This window comes from Xenopus laevis, chromosome 1L (assembly GCF_017654675.1).
Source record: "Xenopus laevis strain J_2021 chromosome 1L, Xenopus_laevis_v10.1, whole genome shotgun sequence".
NCBI lineage: Eukaryota > Metazoa > Chordata > Amphibia > Anura > Pipidae > Xenopus > Xenopus laevis.
The window spans coordinates 132475708-132500613 of NC_054371.1; the positions used below are offsets into that span (position 1 = coordinate 132475708).

Sequence of the window (24906 nt, forward strand, 5' to 3'; positions counted from 1 at the left end):
AATATGGTTGGTGTAAGTATGTAAACACTTCCTGTAGCATGCATCTTATGCATACCATGCCTAAAGCAATAGATTGCTGAGCCCTGAAACACCATAGAGCTCATTTATAATAATAGGGGAATGTTCAAAGTGCCTCATAGCCTATGACATTTCTATCTTGAACTCTATCTGCAACTCTCTATCTTCTATCTGCAACTCTTTGTGCTCATCAAATTGAGCACTTTCTGTATACAGTATTAACTTAATATGCACAAATTATCTGTGTAGATGACACAAAAACTTGTTGGGGTTGGGGTTGAACATAAAAATGTTTGACATAAACTCCACAAATTAGTTGTTACATGACATAAATCAGACGTGCTTTAGTTTCATAGATATTTTTATTGTAATTGCTCTCGTTGCAGCGTTATATTTCTCAAATTAGTTAAAACATACAATAAACTCTCCTGAAAGATCCAATTTTGACAACTTGTCACTGTATCTCCCAATTTACTAACAATAACATTTATATTATTTCCACAAATCTCTAAAAATTTGTGGTTTTCCTATTTTTCTTAAAAGCACTAAAAATGTGTGTATTTTATGTGTAAAAATCACAAAAAACTCTAATACAAAATTTCTCCAGGTAAAAGGTCCTACAGAAGTCAATTAGAGCTGCTCTGATACTATTGGACCATTTTTAATCAATTCGGACTTGTAGGGGTAGAGGTATTTGTATTTGTTTCCAGACTTTTCTGTGCTTTTTTTCATCTGTGTTAAATTTTGATATTTTAATAAATTTCATGACATTTGCTGTTTTAGAAAATGTGGGACTCATTTATAAACACTGGGCAAATTTGCACCTGGGCAATAAACCATAGCAACCAATCAGTGATTAGCTTTTTTCCAGCCAGCTGAAAGTTGAGCAGTGAAACCAATCATCTGATTGGTTGCCATGAGTTACTGGCCAGGTGCAAATTTGTACAGTATTTATAAATGACCCTCCCCCGTGAGTTTAGTCATTGTTTCAAAAACCTAAAATGTGACTGTTGATAAATAGGCCTCTAAATGGGGAGAGGAGCCAGTGCTTAGCCAGGAATTCACTAATTAACATTAAATCGTCACCTTTAGCATTAAAGAATTGCCAGAAATAATCCAATTATACACAAAACCAGTAAATACACTGTACAGCAGTATCATATGATTTGCAACTTTTATTGTAACATGTTTGATTTGTTATATTCTCAAATTATTTAAAACATGTGATGAACTCTTCTGAAAGATCCAATTCTGGCAGTTGAGGCTCCCCAGTCACTGAATCTCCTGTATTCTCCAGGTCTCAGGTAGTACTGACGCCCCCTGTAGTTGGGTTCCTCGTAGAACATCCAGTGGCCATCAGACACATTGCAGGAGTGAATGTCACGGAAACGGAATCGATCATAAGTATTGGGGCAGTCATCAGAGAACTCCATCATCTGCCCTTGGAAGTCTCCTTTTTCATAGATTCTCATTTTGTATTGACCATGGTGCTAAAAACAAATACAAATTAGTGTAATTACAAATATTTAGTTGTGAAGTAATAATCCACTGAAACTGTATGTTTCTGATATTTGAAACTTTTCATTACACTTTTGAGTGGTCTATCCTTAATATGAGTCAAATCAATATTATCCATTAGTAGTTGCAATAAAGTATTAAGAATCAAACTTGCCAAGATGCCATGTTGTTCATAATTTTCTCACACTATTTAATATTATAGTGTTAACTTACTTATATTTCCTTCTTATTTTTTATATTAAATTGCAGCTGACAGCAATATGCATTCTGACTATTTCAACCCTTGGGTGGGCTGATAAAAGCTTTGGAAAGACTTACTTGGGGAATAAAGCGACAGGACTTGATGTAGTCATTGATGCCCATCCATCTCTGAAAGTCTGGATATTCTCCTTTCCAGAGATAATACTGGTGTCCTCTGTAACTGGGCTGCTCATACAGGATCCAGTTTCCATTCTCCACCCTGATAGAGTTGCAGCGATTGAAGTAAGAGGACAGGTCAGGACATTCTGAGCTGCACTCATAGCAGCGGCCTTGGAAGTTTCTCTCTTCGTAGAAGACAATCTGATTGAAGACATTGTGTATTTATGAGCTTTGTTGCAAATAAAACCTGCACTACAGTCCAGTGTGTTAGCATAACTGGCATTAGTTGTGAAGCAATATGAAGCATTATGATTTACTTCTGTACACTCAAGGCTGGTGGAAACATGCATTGGAATTAACAGATTTTAAATTATATTTCAACAAGATACTGTTTTGCTTTACACTGATGGAAAAAAAACATTTGAGCTGTTTTATGGTTGTTGTGGTCACTGATTCTAGTTGAAGAGAGGCATAAAAAAAGAAAAATCAATCAATATTAAATCATGAGTATCAGTTGTAAAAGCTCACTATTTTTATTTCAGATTAAAATATGTTTGCACCCATACATTTTAAGCCTACTGAAAAAATCAATCTTTCTACACAGCTGTGATTATTTTGCCTATGATGTAAAGTCAAAGTTTAAATTAAATTTCTTTAATTTAACTTCATTAGGGAAATTAATATTTTACACCCTTTACTTACCTTTCCCATTTTGAATGGATGGAAGTTTCAGCACTGTTAGAGGGTGTGAAGAGGCAGCCTTTATATATGTGCTGGATTGCTGCTGACTGCATAAATACAGTTTTGTCCAATAAGGGAAATGCAAAGACCTTTTGTAATTTATTGTTTTTTTTATTGCTGTTCTGTGACAGTTGTTTGTCTGTGCTTACTGGCACCCATGTTCTACCACGTTCTCTAAACAGCCACCCAGCACTCCCAGTTAATTCACTATTCTAACATAGCTATACACTGACTGACATTAGGGCTCCCAGATATCTACTGTAATTCTTCAATGCTCTTTCAAATATAGATCTTAAAATCTTAAACATACTGATCATGGTAACACATATGTTGTCTTATAAATGTTCTGGCAACTCAAATCTTTTCTGTTACTGGGAGGTAGCATTTATTGGTTTATTTGCCATTATTTACATGTCCTTCTTTATAAGTTTTGGATATTTTACTATGCTGCATTTTAAATGAGATTAATGGAATTCTGGCACATGGGTCAGTGCTGTATAAACCAACTTAGTTTTAGTGTGTTTAAAGGGGTAATTTACCTCCATACATAAGTTCAATAAATAGGGCTCAGTGTCTGGTCAAGAAGAGGCTGTCAAGGCAAGGAGCTCACAATCACATGCATCCTTGTCCCTCCCATGGTCGTGCATGATTGCTTTCCCAATAACGTGCAGTTGGGTGCATGGGTGAGTGACAAAAAGTTCCTCCAGGAGCTATATTTCCCTCACTAGGGGCCCAAACTAGGTGTAGACAGACAGAAGAGGTATGTGCCTATCGCCACCCACTCTAGGCACTTGCCTCTTCTGCCTACACTCTGCTCGGGCTTATGACAAACATACTTTCCCCTTAAGATAAAGATTACCAGTGCACATATTACCCCCTTGTATTATGGACTCCTGCTAACAAAAGAGTTACAACAAGCAGGGAAGCAAGGGGTTTTTATTCTGGTAATTTAATTATCTATCTCACTACCAAACATCGTCGTTTCAATTTCCATATTAAGCCCAAGATTTACCAAAAATCATAGATGTTTTGGGATTGAACAATAGGCAAAATGTATGTTCAGCACAAGTCCTATTCATTTAACTCATGTTGAACATGGGGGATACTGCCCCTTTAAAGTGTATTTAAAATAATTTTCTGATCTAGATCTAAAACAATATTGAGGAGCTTGGAATCTGGGGGATACTACTTCCTGTAATATTACCCACACTATGGGGTCTATTTATCACGCTGTTTAAAAAGTGAAGCATTACCGGTGATGTTGCAGAGAGCAACCAATCATCAATTCGATTTTATCAGTTAGAAAACAAAAGCAAAATTGTGATTGGTTGCTATGAGCAATGCTACTGGTAATGTTTCACTCCACTTTTTACACTTTTTTACACAGCATGAAAAATAGACCCCTTTCGATAGCATTACAACAGAAAATCTGTTTGGTAGTTGTTTACAAGAGGGATTTATTGCATTATATATATTAACACTAGAATCATATGCTTATGCTTAGGGATAGAAGCTGTTATGATAAAAATAAGAATAGAAACTGATAGCATGGAGAAAAAAGATGCATAGCAGAATGTAATATTGTGCACATTCACAAAAAGCTGTTCTCAAAGCGAATTACAGGTATGTGCACATCTGGCTATCCATGTAATAATTTGCTTTCCCTACACTTTGCGAAATTTGAGTTCACATGACCATTTTGCGAATCCGAAAGTGCTATGGCTACTGTGAGAAGGCGAGAAGAAGCTGTGATTGGTGTATTGATGACAGTTGTGGAGAGCGGAAATCACGAGCCAATTCTGTTTGCATTGTAAGTATTTTCAATATTCTTCTTGCTTTATCAGAATATGAAATTGTTTGATTAAAGATTACTGAGGTTAAATATGTGGTCAAGTTATATGTGGTAAAGATATATGGTCAGCATTGTTTTTGCCCACACAATTGATAATCCTAGGGCTTGGCTTAACACAGTCATTTGTTTTGATGTGTGTGTTTAACTTGATTGGTGGCTGTATTAGCTTTTTATATCCACAAGTATTTGTAGAACTAGCATTTTTGTCCATGTGTTGTGCAAGTGACATGTGTAATTTTTTATGTGTTGCATGTTTATTTTTTTTCTTTGTTGTAGATTGAGCTACTATCAGTATTTGTATAACAGAGAGGTGGATGTTTCTTTACCATTCCTGGTTCTTGCAAAGCAGAGGAAAGCTTGCCAGCATAGTTGTCAATGCAATGCTCTTGTTAAAAAAAGGAGCAAGAGAAGATTTAACCCCAGAACTGAGTTTGCTCAGTTGTGCAATGAGGAGATTAAAATGAGATATAGACTGTCAAGGGATTAAATTGTATCCCTTTAAGAAGAGTTAAGTAATATATTGAGCCAATATACACGAGGGGCAATGCAATTCCAGGCATTGTTCGCTTATTATGTGCCCTTCATTTTTTGCTATAGGGAGATTACAAAACTTGGTAGCAATTATTGGTGGCATTTCACAAGCAGCTTTTGACTAAAGTTATAAAAGGGCTCCATCTCATACCTAAATATATCGAGTTTGCAAGTGATGATGGTTCATTAACGCAGCAGAAGCAAGCTTTTTTCCAATTGCTAATTTTCCTAACGTAATATTGGCTGCATTAATTGCACTTATATTCGTACCAGCAAAAAACATGAAGCAAGTTTTCCGCAATTGCCAATGTTTCCATTCTTTAAATGTATAGATGGTTTGTGACGCACATCTGAAAATAAAATTGTCACTAAAGTATTTATCCGGCTTGGCAATAACCCCCAGTTGAATTTAGATGTTTTCAGGAAGTTTATCCAGTTTAGATTTCCACTGGAATACTTTTCCCCCTGAAATGTAACAAAGAATATCTCTTAAAATATATAAAGCAAAATCACATTGTTTCATGTCATACAGTATACCGGTTTTATCACCCAGTCATTCTTGATTTTGCTGTACTCCATACAATGTCATAGTTCATCTTCCGCTTGGCTTTCATCTTCCACCATGTGAATCCTTGCCTATTGACCTGAACATTTCGGTTGTGGTCTATAGCTGCCAACTGTGTTCGAGCTATCATGCCATCCAGGAAGAAATGGTTACACTTGGAACAATATTTTAAGGTGTTGCAGTGTTATAACTCAATTTCACTGGTATGACAAAATTCGGAGAGATGAGAGATATTTTGCATAATTTCACCTAGCTTAAGACGGGCAAATGAACCCTTTTTCATCCCTAAATGTCTTTTTTCAACATCATTAGTCAACTCCTCATGTTCATATTTATGGTACAGTTTACCTGTTTTCCATTCATGGACACCAATCACATGGTATAAAAGAGACAATTTCTCCTTCAATAGATCCTTATTTCCTTCATATGTTCTTGCTGTCCACCAGAGATGTTTTTTATTGGTGAAACCCACTGCGCAAGATCCCTATAGGTCTTCTTTTTGCTTTAAATTGCCACTTTGTTCCAACAGATTTTGCAAAGTGTCACATGTGTAACTGATGCATGATGTTTTTGTCATTTGTTTTCATAACACTTCTTATACCTAGATAGCAATCGGTACATATCAACTGCGCATTAACACCTTTATCTCTTATTTTGTTAATTGTTTCTCTTCCCAAAAGTACTGAAGCAAAATATTTTTTTATTTGAGGACTTAATCAAAGTATAAATACAATACTTAGGGGCAGATTTATTAAGGGTCAAATTGAAAAGTCAAATTTTTTTATGGCCTGCACTGTCAAATTCGACCAGTGAATTATCCAAACTGAAATCAAATTTTTTTAAAAATTAAATTTTTGAGATTTAACAAACTCTGGCCCTTTAAGAATTCAAATTTGACTATTTGCCACCTAAAACCTCCCGAATTCATGTATAAGTCAATGGGAGAGGTCCAGTGACCAATTTGAAGATGTTTGTAGCCTTCCTGACTTTCGAGTTTTTTTCAGAGAAAAATCTCAAATCAAGTTTGGTCGAATTTGTTTTGAATATGATTCGAGTTTTCGGGTCGGTAAAATTCGTCCGAGTTTTTGATATTCAATTTATTAATTAAATAACCCCCCCAATCGAATTTAGAAGAACATTGAATTTATTAGAGTTTAAAATAAATCTGCCTCCTTTTATTTATTGCAGCTGGACATGTTTTTACACCTAAACATCGAGATCCCATCAAACGTGTGTCCAGACAGGATTCAAAAACGTAATATTTGTTTTCGGAAATAACATCTTTAATTTGTGAGGAAATGTTGAATTCAGAATCAATTGTCGTATCAATTAGAGTAATCTCTTCTTCCTCCATTTCTATCTCTACTAAACTCTGATTTGATGGATGGTATGATTCATCCAACCCTTCTTGAACAGGATCCACCAGTCTCTTGAGAACTTGTGATGGATTTAGTTGTAACATCTAGAGATTGTCTCTCAAACAATTGTAGTGAATGTTTTGAAACAGTAGTGGGGAATAATGAAGCAATGCTTTGTTCTGGAGGTAGAATTTTGATAGGTGTTGTGTGCATCAAGAAGTTATGAGATGATGAAGGCAATACAGATGATTGTTCACTAGCAGTAATTTTATAAACTTCATACTTGTTCTGACCTTGGACTGAATTTTTACACTCCTTGTTTTAAATTGTGGATTTGTCATTTTTCCTCAATTAAGACGGTTGCCACAATAGTCTGGGTTCATTCCAATGTCAAAAAGTAGAGGTGGTGTCAGTGGACATTGACTGGGTACTTGAAGAAGTATACAATCCAGAACCTGAAGCTTGTGCGATGTTCATTGTGAGCTTTTTTCTGTCTTTGTTAAAAAAAATGAACTTGATATTTTAAAGGAATTATTCAGTTTATAAATGGCTAGATAGAAAGGCTATGTAAAACAATAAATGTTTTCAATATAGTTAGCAAAAAATGGAATCTATAAAGTGGAGTTTGAAGTAACAGCCAGTACACAATTTCCTTTATTACATCTTTCTAAACTGTTAGTCAGTTACTGACTTGTGGGGTAAGGGGGGGGGGGGTCACAGAGACATAACTGTTCAGTTTGATGAATGTGAATGAAGAAGTCGTTTGCAGAGATGGGAGTGAAAAAATTGACTGGACTTGCCCAATACAGCTGCTCCATGCTTGGTTGAGACTTTTGTATTTATGTTGTAAAATAGTTTTCAGTATGGCTAACACAATCAACTCAAATGCACTTTTCATTAACCATGCTCAAACATCTGCCACATGGTTGGTGTTAGTTGTGAAGCACTGCCTGTTGCATGTTTTTTTATAAAACTCATCAAACTGAATGCAAAGCATTGAGGGCATTCCTGTAAGCAACACAAAAAACATATGCATGATTGGAATTATCTGTGTAGGAGACGTGTGGAATAGTATGGGAGAAACCTATACAAAGCGTAAAAGGGATACTGTCATGGTTTTTATGGTGTAATTTTTATGTTTAAATTACATTATTTATACTGCAAATAATTCATTCTACCATATAAAATGATATTCCTGAACCAACAAGTATATATTTTTTAGTTGTTTCTTTAGCTCAATGTAACTGAAGGAGTTACAGTGGGACTTGGATTTTTACTGTTGAATGCTGTTCTCATATCTACCAGGGAGCTATCTTGTGTCAGGGAGCTGTTGTCTTGTTACATTCGAATTGTTTTTCTGATGGGCTGCTGGGCGAAAAGGAAGGGTGATATCACTCCAACTTACAGTGCAACAGTAAACAGTGACTGAAGTTTATTAGAGCACAAGTCACATGACTGGGGCACCAGGGAAATATGTAAAGCCTCATGTCAGATTTCATAATTAAATATAAAAAAAATCTGTTTGCTCTTTTGAAAAACAGATTTCAGTGCACTATTCTGCTGGAGCAGCACTATTAACTGATAAAAACTGATAACTGAACATGTTTCCCCGTAACAGAATCCCTTTAAAAAACACCATAAAATGTCTTAATTTAAAAGTTATTTTTATTGGAACTTAAATTTTCCAAATTTTCACTGTTAAATATTACAAATTAATTAAAACATATGATGGACTCTTCGGAAGGATCCAATTCTGGCACTTGATGCTCCCCAGTCACTGAATCTCCTGTATTCTCCATGTCTCAGGTAGTACTGACGTCCCCTGTAGTTGGGTTCCTCATAGAACATCCAGTGACCATCAGACACATTGCAGGAGTGAATGTCACGGAAACGGAATCGATCATATGTATTGGGGCAGTCATCAGAGAACTCCATCATCTGCCCTTGAAACTCTCCTTTTTCATAGATTCTCATTTTATATTGACCATGGTGCTTTAAACAAATTAAAATAAGTATAATTGCCAATTATAAAATAAACACACAATAAAACAGAGCACTATTTACTATATATTTCTAACAGTTGTAGGGTTTTGTTACCCTGTGATTTTGCAAGATCTGTACTTTACTATTATAATGTTAGAATAAAGGAGAAGGAAAGCTATGGAGGCATCTTATTGCCAATGATTAGCTGCAATAGTGCAAGCTAGAATGCTATATTTATTATGTAGAATGTTTTACCATAACTTAGTAAAAAGCTCTAGAAGCTCTCTGTTTGTTTAGGATAGGAGCTGCAGTATTCGCTTGGTGTTACATCATGTCTTGCCTGAGTCTCTCCCTGCTCACTTATAGCTCTGGGCTCAGATTACAGCAGGGAAGGGAGTGTGTAGGGGAGAGGAGCAAACTGAGCATGCTCTTGCCCGGGGCAAGGAGGTTTAAGCTGAAGGCAGGAAGTCTGATACAGAAGCCCAAGTGTACACAATAGAAGGAAAGAAATGCAGTGTTTCTTTTGACAGGACTCAGAGCAGTATTACTTTGAGGGTTTTTCCTTCTCCTTTAATTTGCTATTTTTCAATTATTACTTCTGATATTAAAACTGCAACAGAGGCAGCAGAGGCAATATTCTCCCATACTATTGGGTGGTTTGAGGAAAAAAATTGAAAACACTTACCTGGGGAATAAAGCGACAGGACCTGATATACTCATTGAAGCCCATCCATCTCTGAAAGTCTGGATATTCTCCTTTCCAGAGATAATACTGGTGTCCCCTGTAACTGGGCTGCTCATACAGGATCCAGTTTCCATTCTCCACCCTGATAGAGTTGCAGCGATTGAAGTAAGAGGACAGGTCAGAACATTCTGAGCTGCACTCATAGCAGCGGCCTTGGAAGTTCCTGTCCTCGTAAAAGAAGATCTGGGAAGATATTGCTTATTAAATACTATGCTACAGATTAAATTTGAGTAGGGAATATATATGCTGACAGTTAACCCAACATCGTAGGGATAAAGCAATATACAGTGTACCATTAGCAAAAAAATACAAAGTTTCTGTGAACTGACATTATTTGTTAGTTTAAAACATTTGTAAGATTAAAACTGAAAATTGGAATTATTATGGCCTTCATTTTTTGGATAATGTTTGAATTAAATCATTTTGTTTTAAAAAAACAGAGAGCTATTGCTGCCCTCATTAATCCAGCACTGCCTATATTTGACAGCACTGTATTCATGAGGGGCAGGAGGGGGAGACACCTAGTCATCCGTTCCTGGTAACGTTCAAGGCTGAAATTCCTTATAAAGCAGAATTTCAGTTATTTTACTGCAGAGCGCCCAGATGCAGCCTCTAATCAACCCTGAAGGAGCTCAAACATGTGAGCATGGAGTAGGCTGCCTTAGGGTAGCTGTGAGGCAGAATCACCCCTGCTCAGTGCTCTTAAACTTCTACCCAGTGTCAGGTCGAAGTAAAGCAGAAAAGACAAAACAGAATGATGAAGAGGGAGCTGTTGATACACCAGGTTCAAAAGTGGCATAGCAAGGCAAATTATTCAAGAACCATAAATAATAATTAGTTTGAAAGTTACATAGAGTACAGTTTACAGTTTCAAAAAAGTATTTAAAGCACTATAGAATACTGTAATGACTGGTGGATCTCACTGTTATTCTCATTGAAATGTATGAGAAATGAACACTACCACTAATAATAATAATAATAATAATAATAAAATCTGATAAATTACATGAACATTTTATTTGAGCTTTAAATAAGGTTTGACTGCTTTAATCTCCAAATTTACATAAAAAATATAATCCTTCATCCCATTTCTATAATGTAAATAGAAGCCAAAAGTTTACATTTAATTTATTTAACAACATTTAGGGAACATTATTTGTTACAGCCTTTACTCACCTTGCCCATTTTGAATGGATGGAAGTTTCAGCACAGTTATAGGGTATGAAGAGGCAACCTTTATATATGTCCCAGTTTGCTGCTGCCTGAATACATATATATTTTTGTCTAGTTAGGAAAATGTAAAGAGCTTTTGTCATGTATTGTTTTTTTCCCTTGCTGCTGTGACAGTTGCTTATCTGTGCTTGCTAGCAACTGTGTTCTACCACTTTCTCTAAACAGCAATTCATTCACTATTGTAACATGGCTTTATACAGGCTGACCTTAGAGCTCCCCAATCAATGCAACATTGTAATATTGTGTTTTGTATAATATTGTGTTATTTGGCAATGTGTTTAGGCTGGGGTCCTGAAAAAGCTGTACAGACTAACCACCATTGATTCCATAGAGAGCAATCATCTGGATCATTAATAAGGAAATACTGATGTTTAATGTGAAAAAGCATATTATACATACATGAGTAACCGCTTGTAAAAATTATAAATCTGTTTAACATTTATATTATTATTTATGCCACTTACAAATTAATAATAACAAGAAAAACACTTGTACACTTTTGTCCAGTCTTCTATAGGTGAGCATACATTGCTTGCTGTTTTCAGGGACTTACATAAGTTAAATGTAAGGGAATGGTTATAGCCCTAGTAATAGTTTTTTCTAGGACTGTAAGATAGGCAGGTCAACTAAAGAGAGCAGTGCCAAGCTCTATCACTGGATTGGTAGATATTGCCTGTTAGTGAAGAGATCACAGTGGAAAGGAGGGGAAGCTTGAGGTGTTTCCCTGAGTTTCCCTCCGGAGGTGATCCAGATCCCCAGGGTGGAGTGCAATCCCTGCCAAGTAGGTCTACTAAATAGTATCATGGTGAAATTGCACTGTAAATGAATAATGCTGTAACTGTTTCTCTCATGAGATACATTAGTACTGGGTAGTCAGTGACCGAGTCTAATGTAAGCAATGCTGTGTGTTTGGTGAGCTAGTTCTGGAGACTGGACTTAAATAGGGTTACAACCCCCTAAATTTTCCAAAATGTGAAAACCTTTTTTTTCCATGTTCATTTTGAGCAGACTTGAAGTATTTGGCCCATAAGATAGCATGTTTTTTGATTGCTTAAAGGTAGCGAAAGAGCAATGAGGGAAGTAGGCAAATGCTGTATAGGAAAGGCATAAAAAAGGTTTTAGAAAAAAAAAACCTTAGATAGATTTATTTGCCTTCCTTTGGATCAACTAGCAGGCAGATTACATTTAGGCAAGAAGGTTCAACTTGATGGACATGTTGTTTTCAACTGAAATTACTATGTTGCTATGTGTGACAGGTAGCTGCTGATTACTGGCTGCTATGCCTTACCCACTGGGCCATTACACCCAGCAGCCTTATTGGTCATTTAGAGTCAGCCAAGTAGAGATGGCTTTTCCCTATTCCACATAATTTCCTTGCCTGAGCATTAGCATCAGCATTGTTGTTGCTATTATGGTTGGACTGGGCCGGTGGGACACGGGGAAAAAACCCTGTGGCAGGGCCATGTGAGTGGAAGAGGGTGAGTCTGGGGCCAGTGCGGGTGACGGAATGTGGGTTGGGAATGTGTGGGTGATGGGGGGTTAGAGGCTCATGCGAGTGTTGTAGGGGAGTTGGTGCCCCTGATGTGGCAGCCCGATGGGCCCAGAGCCCCCCAGTCTGACGCTGGCCTGTTCTGTCCCACTCCATCCTGTTTCTGTCTCTATGCCTGCTTTGTGTTGTTCCTGTCTGTTCTATCTCTATTTCCACCACAGTCTGTTCTGTCCAGTGGCCTAACCCTGCTGACCTGGGCCCCCCTGCAAAAATTATTTTCTGGGCCGATTGTTTCCCTGTAGTATTACAGAAATGTAATATATGATTATAAAGCATTTAGTTGTAAACTTTCCTTCTATATTTCCTACATATTGTTAAATGACACTTTCCAAAGGTGTGATTTTCTGTATGGTTGTTTTTCAAAAGGAGGGTTTATTGTGTTATATTTACAATGCACTTGTACAAACTGTAATACATTTTTTTTGTATTTTTAAACAATAGTGCTAACCAAGTAGTGTGTGTAGCACCTATTTGGGCAATATTGACCACAATTAGTTAAAGTGTCCAGCTAACGGTATAAGCATGGGTTACACTGCGACTTACACACAGGGTCAGGGCGTTCGCTAAGTGGAAGCTCTCCCTTTAAGGTGTAGTGGAACTACAACACACACAGGCTACCGTACACAAAAAACAGAAAATTGGGTGCCAGGAGGTTCTTTGGTGCAAACAAACACATGGTTTATTGTCAGAGACAATGACCACAGGTTAACTCATGCAGGAGATGAGGTTTTAGAATATGACAAATACTACACAGCTCACACTGAAACTGGTAAACTCACAAAGAGCTTATAGATAGAAACAGCATACAGAGAGGCACATATAACTCATACAGAGCTTCAGGTAATAGGTAATTCAGCGGAAGCAGAACTCCATTAGGCTTTTGCAGTAATCAGTGCAACTATTCCCTCCAGGAAGTTGTCAGGAAGCAGGGGATATGCAAATCTTTAAACTAGGGACACATTTAACCCTAGTGGTCCCTACATGTGTATATACCAATGCTTAGGGATAGAAGCTGTTAAGAAAAATATATCAATAATACTTATAGCATGGATATTGGGAAAGTATTCATGAAGAAATTTGTTCTTGTGCCACTAGGGGCTGCAATGGTATGCAACAACTTGACCTCAAATGGAACAGCAAGAAGCTGATTTATTCAAAACTGGAATTTTTGAATCGAAAAAACTCAAAAACATTAAATGTGTACTTTATTAAAAACCTTGAATCTTGAAAAATGTGATTGTATAAAACATGAACAACTACTTGTAAACAAAATCAAATTCAACCTTTTATTTTCAATGAGTCTGCCAAATTTCAAATAAGTCTCAAACTTAAACTTGAAAAACTTGAAACTGACTTGAAAAATAGCTTAGGAATCTGTTAATACAATTCCCATTAACTTCTATATGCAATAATCAGTGTATTTAAGTTTTCTTTAAAATTTGTGTTTGTGGAAACTCAAGCTTAAATTCATTATTTTTGCCATAAAAAAGTTGAATTCAAATGTTGATAAATTTGCTTCTTACTGTTGAGTTCTAAACTGTCTCTGAGAGTAATGTCCCTATTTATTGGAACAGTGGCATTTTTTATTGGTAGTCAGAGGCAAACAAAGCTATCATCACCATGTGCAATGCTAAAATGTCACTGTTAATGGATTCTTAAGCAGTGGAAACGCATCTTTTTTAGTGATAAATGGCATTTCACCATCTGGCTGTCTGTCTGAAAATCTGGTTTTAGCAGATGCCAGGAGAACATTACTTTCTTGGATGTGTATGCAATCTGTAATTTGGTGGAGTAAAAATAGTGGTTTTGGGCTCTTATCTGTGGTTTAATCTAGGACTGGTTCCATTAAGATCAAAATCTACACACTACAGTGTAAAATGACATTCTTGGCAATTGTCCTGTGTTTTCTTCTTAATGGAAACAGCTAGATGAAGGCTTTTCCCATTTCAGAACAATAATGCCCCCACCCCGTGCACAAAATAGAACTGGTTTCAGATATTGGTGTGGAAGAACTTGACTGGTCTGCAGAGAACCCTGACCTTAACCCAAATGGACCTGACAGATGAACTGGATCACTAACTCTGAGCCAGGCTTAATCCCTAAACTCAGTGCTCAACATCACTGATCTTGTGGTTAAATGGAAGCAAATCTCAAAATACCACCAACATTCTTCAGAGCTCTAGTGGAAAACCTCCCAGAAAAGTAGAGGCTTTATAGCAGGAAAGGGTGGACCAACTTCATATTAATACCTTTAGTGGAATGAGAACTTGAATAGTGAGGTCACTTACTTTTGGCCATGTATTGTACTTGCTCCTTTATATTTCAGAAGGAAGCTCTGCCTAAATTCCTTTCAATATTTTCTCTAATTATTTTATAGTTTTGTGTGTGCAAAAATTATTTTTTTTTACATGTACACTGTAACATAATATAATTCATTTAAGATTACAAATAGAAACTAATGTATATTTTTGTAATAGTCTCTGATGTAAAATAGCCTTTTCTAACTATATTATTCTATAGTGAAACAACAAAAATCACAGTAAAGTATAATAAAATACAGTTATAGGTTTTATTACAGTAATACTGCACCTTTCTGTGAATTAGGTTCCAGTTCATCCTCATACATCTGCAACATGCTTTGTGAACACTTCGGGGTTATTTTTTAAATAGGGATGAACCGAATCCAGGTTTGGTTCGGGATTCGGCCAGGATTTGGCCTTTTTCAGCAGGATTCAGATTCGGCTGAATCCTTCTGCACGTCCGAAGGGGAGGGAAATCTGGTGACTTTTTGTCACAAAACAAGGAAGTAAAGAATGTTCAGCCGAATCCAAAATAGTGGATTCGGTGCATCCCTATTATTAAAGTTCGAATGCCAAAAACCTGAAAAATTCTGTGGGATTTATTTTATACCCCGGGATGGAATCCAAAAATCCGGCCTCTCAGACCAGCTGAAGTTGTATATAAGTTAATGGGAGAAGTCCTGAAGATATCCTGATCTGTGCTGGGGTTCATACAAAAATCTAAAGATTTCATGTTTTTCGGGCAAAAATCCAAAAAATCTGATTTTTCAGGCAGAAAATCCGAAGAAATTTGTACTATTCAAATTTTTGGATGTTTTTTTAAGGTTTTTTTCCCCAAACTGGACATTTTCAGGAAAATGTATTTATAAATAATGGCAAATAACCCATGCGGATTTGGTGGGGGAATATTTCAGAAATGAATGAGATAAATTTGGACATAGTAAATAACCGCCTTCGTGTTGCAAACTATTAAAACATAGTCTGTACATGTAACACCATATGGCTTACATCTGTTAAAATCTAGTAAAATCAATAACCATATGTATACCAGTTATAGTTTATGATTACATCACAAGTTATGAAATGCTAAAAATAGGCACAAAAAGCACCTGGCCCCCATTGCTGTTTCTATTTTGCAGTCCTTGTTGCAACTCTTTAGAGGGTTATTTACTAAAATCATAATTTATCTCATTATTTAAATAAAAAACCACAACTAAACTCCCATACCCAATTATTTATTATTAAAAAAGCTCAATTTAATTAGTTTGGGCAAAAACTTGATATAATTGAGCAAAAAGCCAAATTGTACAATTTTTTCAGAGGCTTTTCCTGAATCGCTCGATTGGATTTTTGCCCAAAAAGTCCAAAATGGTCCTATTTTTGGCCTAATTCCAGCGCAAATGACAGAAACTGCAAAATAGGATAGGGACCTCTGTCATTGAGTTATACACAACCTATGAAGATTGGTCTGAGATGGTGGATTTTCGGATTCTGGCCTTTTGCTGCATCCTGCTTTAATAAATCTTGAAAAATTTGAGTTTTCAACAAACCCCAAAAAATGTAATTTCAGTTTGCCCCAAAAAACCCAAAAAGCATTATCAGCACTTGGCAATTGTTTTAGAAAAACCTAAATAACAGTTGAAAAAACTCCAAAAAAGGCATTTACAGCACAAAAATCAGAAATGTTTTAATTTAAAATGTACTTTTATTGAGAATTGAACTTTCAGTAGTGGCAGTGTTATTAATTAAAACATATGATGAACTCTTCTAAATGATCCAATTCTGGCACTTGAGGCTCCCCAGTCACTGAATTTCCTGTATTCTCCAGGTCTCAGGTAGTACTGACGTCCCCTGTAGTTGGGTTCCTCGTAGAACATCCAGTGGCCCTCAGACACATTGCAGGAGTGAATGTCACGGAAACGGAATCGATCATAAGTATTGGGGCAGTCATCAGAGAACTCCATCATCTGCCCTTGGAAGTCTCCTCTTTCATAGATTCTCATTTTATATTGACCATGGTGCTTTAAACAAATGAAAAAAAGCATAACTACACATGTATTTTTTGTAGAATACGCACCTACTGAAGTTTAATTATATTTAATATATGCTTAAATTTGTAGAGTTTTATTACACTGGTCTGTCCTTTATAGTAGAGTCAAGACAATATAATCAAAAAGTTAGATTTAAATATTTAGTATTTACTTATTACTTATATTTATACTAATAGTAAAATTGCAACAGAAGCAGTACAAAGGCAATATGCATTCCTACTATTGCAACCCTATGGTTTTTTAATTTGAAAACTTACATGGGGAATAAAGCGACAGGACTTGATGTAGTCATTGAAGCCCATCCATCTCTGAAAGTCTGGATATTCTCCTTTCCACAGATAATACTGGTGCCCCCTGTAACTGGGCTGCTCATACAGGATCCAGTTGCCATTCTCCACCCTGATAGAGTTGCAGCGATTGAAGTAAGAGGACAGGTCAGAACATTCTGAGCTGCACTCATAGCAGCGGCCTTGGAAGTTCTTGTCCTCGTAGAAGAAGATCTGAAGGAAGATATTGCTTATTAAAAGTTACGTTTGAACTGGCAGTTAACACTACTCTGAGTACAGTGATACAGAACAACTATACTACAGTGCAATAGTAATTTAACTAGATTCATTCTTGTAGCATTGAAATTGCCAAATATTTATTAGCTGATAGAAGCAGTGATATGCAAAATACTTTTTGTGGGTCTGGGAAAATAGAGGTAGTGACTAAATTAGTTGTAAACCTCTTACATTTAGGGAAAAATTTAGCAAAGCAAATATTATTTTGGGTAGTATTAGAATTAACTGATCATTATTTATTTGTCAAGGAGAGTGTTTTGAACTTCAAAGAGATGTAAAGTGGAAAATACATAGTGGAAATAAATGTAATATAAATATATATAATTTGAAGTGGTTTCTGGTTGTTAGTGATTGTAGTACAGAGATACAGTAGATGTTAATGCATCAGGTTCAAGAGAAGCAGAACATGGGAAATTATTCAAGAACCATAAGTAATAGCCAAAATATTAATAAAAGCATAGTAAAACTGGTGTAATTACTTGTGTGTGTTGGTGTGGGGGGGGGGGGTCTGTATTAAATACTGTTATTCCCTTTAAAATCTATGAGAAATGCCAAGATAATGGGTTGAAATGACAATTCTAAACACTAATAAAATTTACTTACTTTATATGACATTTGATTCAATCTTAAAATATAATTTGCCTACTTTAATCTTAAAAAAATCTAACTTTTACTCTGCTTACGCTACTCATTCTATCATCATAGAGAGTTTTACCCTATTTTACACCTTTTACTTACCTTTCCCATTTTGGGTGGATGGAAGTTTCAGCACAGTTATGGGATGTGAAGAGGCAGCCTTTATATATTAACTGGATTGCTGCTGTCTGTATACATACAGTTTTGTCCAGTAAGGAAAATGTAAAGACCTTTTGTTATTTATTGTTTTTTTTCCTGCTGTTCTGTGACAATTGTCTAGCTTACTGGCACCAGTGTTCCACCACTTTCTCTACACAGCCACCCAGTATTTCCAGTTAATTCAGTATTGTGCCATTGCTGTAAACAAAGGGTTTATGGCTTAAAACTAAGGGCTCTACAAATAGTCCAATATTTTTGCTAATGTCCAAACATGCAGATCTGAATCGAAACTACATCTGCTTGTGCTCTATGCTTTGCCATATTCTCAAAATTGGTAAATTTGTCAAAGAAAGGATTATATTGTACTATAAATTGGCTGTTACTTTTTCGGGAATTTACAGAATTGGTAGGTGTGTATAACTATTAACATAAATAATCCCTGGCTACTGGCACAGGGTACACGTCACAGTAGGGTTTTATGATCTCTAACACCCATACTGTATGTAAAAATCAGCTGTTCAATTCTGCCAAATTAGCACTTTCAGAAAATAACAGCCATTTATCATAAATGGTCATAGTGCAATTTGGACACACTTCACATATTTTACCAAAAATGCTGTGTTTTTCACTACAATTTCAGCATCATCGTGAGTCATTTGGGTTTGATATGCAGTTGCCCTCAAATTGTAGTCAAATTGAAGTAGGTAAATACTTTTAACAGAATTAGTTAATTAGATTTGTTTTAGTTCGGTAGAAAAGATATAAAGAAGGTTCTGAATTTTAGGGAACAAATAAAGATTAATTCTATCTTAGTTTGGATCAAATACAAGGTACTGTTTTATTATTACAGAGAAAAATTAAAATGTTTGAAGGTTTTGAATGATTTAATTAAAGTAGAGTCTAATAGGGGAATGTAATAAAAGTCGCAAAGAGCAAAACAATTCGCACCAATAAGACTAAAAATCCACATCTCGCAATGTAATATTGTTCCTTAAACTGTTATTGCATTGCGAATTTTAATTGCGCATTGCGAATTTTAATTGCGCACTCATAAGAAGTGCTTGAAGGTGTCGTAATCTTTTGGAGCAAACATAACGACTTTTTAAATAAGAAGTTTTATTACATTGACTGTGCATTGGTGCAAACTATAAAATTCGCAAACGGTCTTTCACTGTCGGAAGTGGTCGCTAAACAGTTTCCGGGCTCGCTAAAGCTATATTAAATTCGCACAAAGCCAAATTTGTTCGCGCAAAGGCATAACTTTTCGCATTGCGAATAGTTTTTCCGTTAGCGATTTTTATTACATTCCCCCGTAAGGGAGATAACCTTCCTATAATTCGGAGTTTTCTAGATAATGGATCCTATGCTTGCACATGTTACAAATGGAGTATATGCCGGCACCCATAAAAAGTTTATTGCACATTATTAAGATGATTTGGAGCCATTAAACGTAATTTACTGTGCAAAAACAATCAAATTAGACATCCAATATATACATCCTGTGAAGGCTGCTGTTGACTTAATATACGGATGCTGTCAGCTATGGAAAATTTAATTTTAACCTGATTGGTTAGGATATCTATTTTGGCAGGACAACTCTGAGACGATGTTTATTATCTTGCTCTTTGCAAAAGTCTAAGCAAATAGTGTATACATTCAGCACCACCCATTTCTTTTGATTTTGTAGTGAAGATAACCCAAATGAATTTGCACAAATAAAAAAACTGACCACATTTCTGATGAAAGGGGAGTTATTTGTGTGCCCGTTTATACCTTTTTTTTTTATACCTATACAGGTATGGGATCCGTTATCCGGAAACCCGTTATCCAGAAAGCTCCGAATTACGGAATGCCCTTCTCCCATAGACTTCATTTTATCCAAATAACCCACATTTTTTAAAATGATTACCCTTTTCTCTGTAATAATAAAACAGTACATTGAACTTGATCCAAACTAAGATATAATTAATCCTTATTGGAAGCAAAACCAGCCTATTGGGTTCATTTAATGTTTACATGATTTTCTAGCAGGCTTATGGCATGAAGATCCAAATTACGGAAAGATCCGTTATCCGGATAACCCCAGGTCCCAAGCATTCTGGATAACAGATCCCATACCTGTATCTTGTGTTTGGGCTCTGTATATGACCAGTGCCAATGACTTATATCTTGTAGCTGTATGTATTTCTTATATGTATAACATAGTAAGTTAGGCTGAAAAAGGACACACGTCCATCAAGCTCAACTAGCTAGTTGATCCACAGGAAGGCAATAAAAACAACTTAAAGTCTGTCAGGAACAGCCAGGAATCGAACCCTGGTCCCTGTTGTTGGGAGGTTCTGCATTACCAGGGTGAGCCACTGGAGGATCTCTGTCCTCATGTTAGACACTGCTCTGGACAGACTTGAAATATATTCTTTCTCCCCTGCCTCATTATCCACATGTCTTCCATTCCCAATTAATGACCCTTTATAAGCCTGTCCCTGCCCTAAGATCCTGGCTTGATTATCTGAGCTCCTGAGCCCGATCCAGCCCCTTACTTGCGACTCTTGATTCCTGACTCCTGACTCCTGTGTCCCCTGCGGGGTTCCTGTGTTCCCTGCCTTGACTCCTGATTCCTGTTCCCACCTGGTTCCTGATTCCTTTCTCTGTGGATTCCCTGGTTTGACCTTCGGCCTGTTATCTCGACCCTGCTTGAACGCTGCCTGCCTTTGACCTTGCCTTCTCTTTGGACCTTGCTTGCCTGCCGCCTGCCCAGACCTTCTCTGCCTGTTTATTGGACTTTGCTTTGCCTTTACCCAGGTTGTATCTTTCAGTTTATACTGTTATTGATATTTCATTCATCTCCATTAAAAACTCCTTTATCATAACATGGCTTTTGCTGTTAAACCTGCAGTAAATGTGTATCACCTGGGTTATCCAGCATATAGGCTCCATTCATCAGCACCCAAACCTGACAGTATAATCAAGCCACACAATAAGGAGCCTGCTGTTAACCCCTCTATATCACCTGAACAGGGTGAACCGCAACTCTCTGCTCAGTGGCTCTCATCAGTTAAAAAATATGAAGGAGAAGAGGGAACTTTTTCTGACTTTCTACTTGCATGTAAGAAATTTGCCTCTATTCCTTTTGTCAAGCAGACTCCAGACTCTATGAAGAGCAGACTCGTTATGATATTCCTCTTAGGGGGTAAAGCACAAGAGTGGGCAGAGGCTTGCATTGATGAAGAAGCTCACTTTTTGGAAGACCCCTGTACATTTCTTTCTTTTTTGAAAACAACCTTCACGGGTGATTTATGGCCAGTCCCTTCCGACATTTTTTCCTCCTCAAGTTCTCCTGTCGTTCAAGGCTTTGTTAAGCCATTTCAACTTACCCCTCCAGTGCCAAGATATTCCCAACTTGTTGGCCTCAAAAATATTTATCAACCTGTTATACCCTATGACGAGAATGAGGAAGAGGAAAGTTATTGGGAGGATATTTATGACAAGAATGACTATGATGCCTGTAATGATGAAGACTGGGAAGATGTGGAGTCAGACGAGGAAGTTCAAACTGCATTTACCACTAAATTTAAGGGTCGGTCAGTCTCCCAGTATCTGCCTGCAATGCACTCTCCAGTTATCTCCCAGTCTGCTTCTAAGCCTGTTGCTTTCCATAAATCAGCCTCCCTGGGTCTCAGGCCTGAACCACAGTTTATTTCTTTTTCTAATATACCACGGCCGGCTTCCCAGCCAAACTTCTCTCCCATCCCAGGCTCTGTGCCAGCAGCCCAGCCGGTTCCAGCAGCCCAGCCGGTTCCAGCAGCCCAGCCGGTTCCAGCAGCCCAGCCGGTTCCAGTGATGGCTTCCCAGCCGGTTCCAGCAGCCCAGCCGGTTCCAGTGATGGCTTCCCAGCCGGTTCCAGCAGCCCAGCCGGTTCCAGTGATGGCTTCCCAGCCGGTTCCAGCAGCCCAGCCGGTTCCAGTGATGGCTTCCCAGCCGGTCCCAGTGATGGCTTCCCAGCCGGTTCCCCGAAAGCTGCCTCCCGTGCCGGTTCCCCGAAAGCTGCCTCCCGTGCCGGTTCCCCGAAAGCTGCCTCCCGTGCCGGTTCCCCGAAAGCTGCCTCCCGTGCCGGTTCCCCGAAAGCTGCCTCCCGTGCCGGTTCCCCGAAAGCTGCCTCCCGTGCCGGTTCCCCGAAAGCTGCCTCCCGTGCCTGCAGCCTTCCAGCCTGCATCTCCTGTGCCTGCAGCCTTCCAGCCTGCAGCTCCTGTGCCTGCAGCCTTCCAGCCTGCAGCTCCTGTGCCTGCAGCCTTCCAGCCTGCAGCTCCTGTGCCTGCAGCCTTCCAGCCTGCAGCTCCTGTGCCTGCAGCCTTCCAGCCTGCAGCTCCTGTGCCTGCAGCTCCTGTGCCTGCAGCCTTCCAGCCTGCAGCTCCTGTGCCTGCAGCCTTCCAGCCTGCAGCTCCTGTGCCTGCAGCCTTCCAGCCTGCAGCTCCTGTGCCAGTGGTTCCGTTTGCAGCTCCTGTGCCAGTACTTCAGCTTCCAGCCTCCGAGCCAGCAGCCTTGCCGCTTCCAGCCTCCGAGCCAGCAGCCTTGCCGGCTTCAGTCTGTGAGGACCTGTGTACTGTGGCCTCTGGGCCCAAGGACAAATCCACTTCTAGACCTGCCGTACCTGCTATGGGATCTGATAGTTCTGGTGCTCCAGAGTCTACCAGTCTTGTTGCTGTTCATGATGGTCTTCCTGTTGTCCTGGGCAAGCCACCACCTGTAATGGGTGCCTCTGCTGGTCCGCCACCTGTAATGGGTGCCTCTGCTGGTCCGCCACCTGTAATGGGTGCCTCTGCTGGTCCGCCACCTGTAATGGGTGCCTCTGCTGGTCCGCCACCTGTAATGGGTGCCTCTGCTGGTCCGCCACCTGTAATGGGTGCCTCTGCTGGTCCGCCACCTGTAATGGGTGCCTTGGCTGATTCTTCTGCTCTGCTGGCTGACTTTGGCGACTCTTCTGATTTGGCTTCCGACCCTGGCGACTCTTCTGATTTGGCTTCCGACCCTGGCGACTCTTCTGATTTGGCTCCCGATCCTGGCAACTTACCTGTTTGGACTCCTGCATCAGGTGGTCCCCCGGTTCCAGAAGTGGCATCAGGTGGTCCCCCGGTTCCAGACGTGGCATCAGGTGGTCCCCTGGTTCCAGAAGTGGCATCAGGTGGTCCCCTGGCTCCTGACTCTGGCAAATCCTCTTCGGCTCCTGACTTTGGCAAATCCTCTTCGGCTCCTGACTTTGGCAAATCCTCTTCGGCTCCTGACTCTGGCAAATCCTCTTCGGCTCCTGACTCTGGCAAATCCTCTTCGGCTCCTGACTCTGGCAACTCCTCTTTGGCTCCTGACCCCAGCAACTCCTCTTTGGCTCCTGATCCCGGCAACTCCTCTTTGGCTCCTGACCCTGGCAACTCCTCTTCTGATTTGGCTCCTAGTTTATTTGGATTCATTTATTGCCACTGGTTTCAAGTCTATTTAAGAATATTCATTTTTTACTTTGTTTTCCTGTCCATATCCATACAGTTTTCCCATTGGTTTCTCAGTCCCACTTTAAATTATCTGGCTTTGACTGTGGACGATGATATGAATCAGAGACGTTTGAATGCTTGCTTGGACAATCTAGCTACTGCATAATTTCAAGAGTTTTCTAAAAGGAACTTTCTCTTTGAACTCATGTACCCACCTGACCCTGGGATCGCCCTGAGGTCGATCCTTTGGGTGGGGGTAATGTCAGGAACAGCCAGGAATCGAACCCTGGTCCTTGTTGTTGGGAGGTTCTGCATTACCAGGGTGAGCCACTGGAGGATCTCTGTCCTCATGTTAGACACTGCTCTGGACAGACTTGAAATATATTCTTTCTCCCCTGCCTCATTATCCACATGTCTTCTATTCCCAATTAATGACCCTTTATAAGCCTGTCCCTGCCCTAAGATCCTGGCTTGATTATCTGAGCTCCTGAGCCCGATCCAGCCCCTTACTTGCGACTCTTGATTCCTGACTCCTGACTCCTGTGTCCCCTGCGGGGTTCCTGTGTTCCCTGCCTTGACTCCTGATTCCTGTTCCCACCTGGTTCCTGATTCCTTTCTCTGTGGATTCCCTGGTTTGACCTTCGGCCTGTTATCTCGACTCTGCTTGAACGCTGCCTGCCTTTGACCTTGCCTTCTCTTTGGACCTTGCTTGCCTGCCGCCTGCCCAGACCTTCTCTGCCTGTTTATTGGACTTTGCTTTGCCTTTACCCAGGTTGTATCTTTCAGTTTATACTGTTATTGATATTTCATTCATCTCCATTAAAAACTCCTTTATCATAACATGGCTTTTGCTGTTAAACCTGCAGTAAATGTGTATCACCTGGGTTATCCAGCATATAGGCTCCATTCATCAGCACCCAAACCTGACAAAGTCTCTCCAAACTATTGGATTCTGGAGCTTTCAAAATGCATTTTGTTTACTTATAAATAGCATTCCACATATCTGAAGGTGCCGGGAGAACGGTATATGCCTGGATGCATAATTCCAACTGTAAAGTCTGATGGCATAGGAATAATGGTCCTAGTGATGGGCGATTATATTCGCCAGGCATGGATTTGCTGCAAATATGCATTTTGCCGCCCACAAATGTTTTCGTGAAACTGCGTTGAAAATTTGCAGACGAAAATTAGCCACAAAAAACAAAAATTGTTGCGCGTCACAATTATTCGACGCCCATTGACTTCAATGAAGTAGGACTAAAGA

The 24906-nt window shown here is 38.8% G+C and overlaps 3 protein-coding genes across 3 annotated transcripts; all 3 read right to left on the reverse strand.

Moving 5' to 3' along the window:
* Positions 1 to 1178: 1178 nt before the first annotated feature.
* On the reverse strand, positions 1179 to 2685 carry LOC108695441 (gamma-crystallin-2). Its single transcript, XM_041585872.1, has 3 exons — positions 2599 to 2685; positions 1855 to 2097; positions 1179 to 1508 (listed from the first exon to the last, which is right to left on the reverse strand). The coding sequence occupies exons 1-3, from the start codon at positions 2605 to 2607 to the stop codon at positions 1233 to 1235; spliced, it is 528 nt and encodes a 175-aa protein (XP_041441806.1). The 5' UTR covers positions 2608 to 2685; the 3' UTR covers positions 1179 to 1232.
* A 5905-nt stretch (positions 2686 to 8590) lies between these two features.
* On the reverse strand, positions 8591 to 11059 carry LOC495995 (uncharacterized). The gene is given in 3 exon segments (NM_001095262.1): positions 8591 to 8935; positions 9612 to 9854; positions 10848 to 11059. Coding segments are annotated over 3 exon segments (528 nt in total). The 5' UTR covers positions 10857 to 11059; the 3' UTR covers positions 8591 to 8659.
* Positions 11060 to 16438: 5379 nt separating this feature from the next.
* On the reverse strand, positions 16439 to 18204 carry LOC108696887 (gamma-crystallin-2). The gene is made up of 3 exons (XM_018226583.1): positions 18106 to 18204; positions 17062 to 17304; positions 16439 to 16774 (listed from the first exon to the last, which is right to left on the reverse strand). Exons 1-3 carry the CDS (start codon positions 18112 to 18114, stop codon positions 16499 to 16501), a joined length of 528 nt encoding a protein of 175 aa, XP_018082072.1. The 5' UTR covers positions 18115 to 18204; the 3' UTR covers positions 16439 to 16498.
* Between the last annotated feature and the right edge of the window lie 6702 nt (positions 18205 to 24906).

Bases quoted from the DNA above. Each gene is read 5' to 3' on its own strand.
- LOC108695441 (XM_041585872.1), bottom strand. The intron at 1,509-1,854 runs GTAAGTCTTTCC...ATTTGTTTTTAG, and splicing joins CCTGTCGCTTTATTCCCCAA to CACCATGGTCAATACAAAAT.
- LOC108696887 (XM_018226583.1), bottom strand. The intron at 16,775-17,061 runs GTAAGTTTTCAA...ATTTGTTTAAAG, and splicing joins CCTGTCGCTTTATTCCCCAT to CACCATGGTCAATATAAAAT.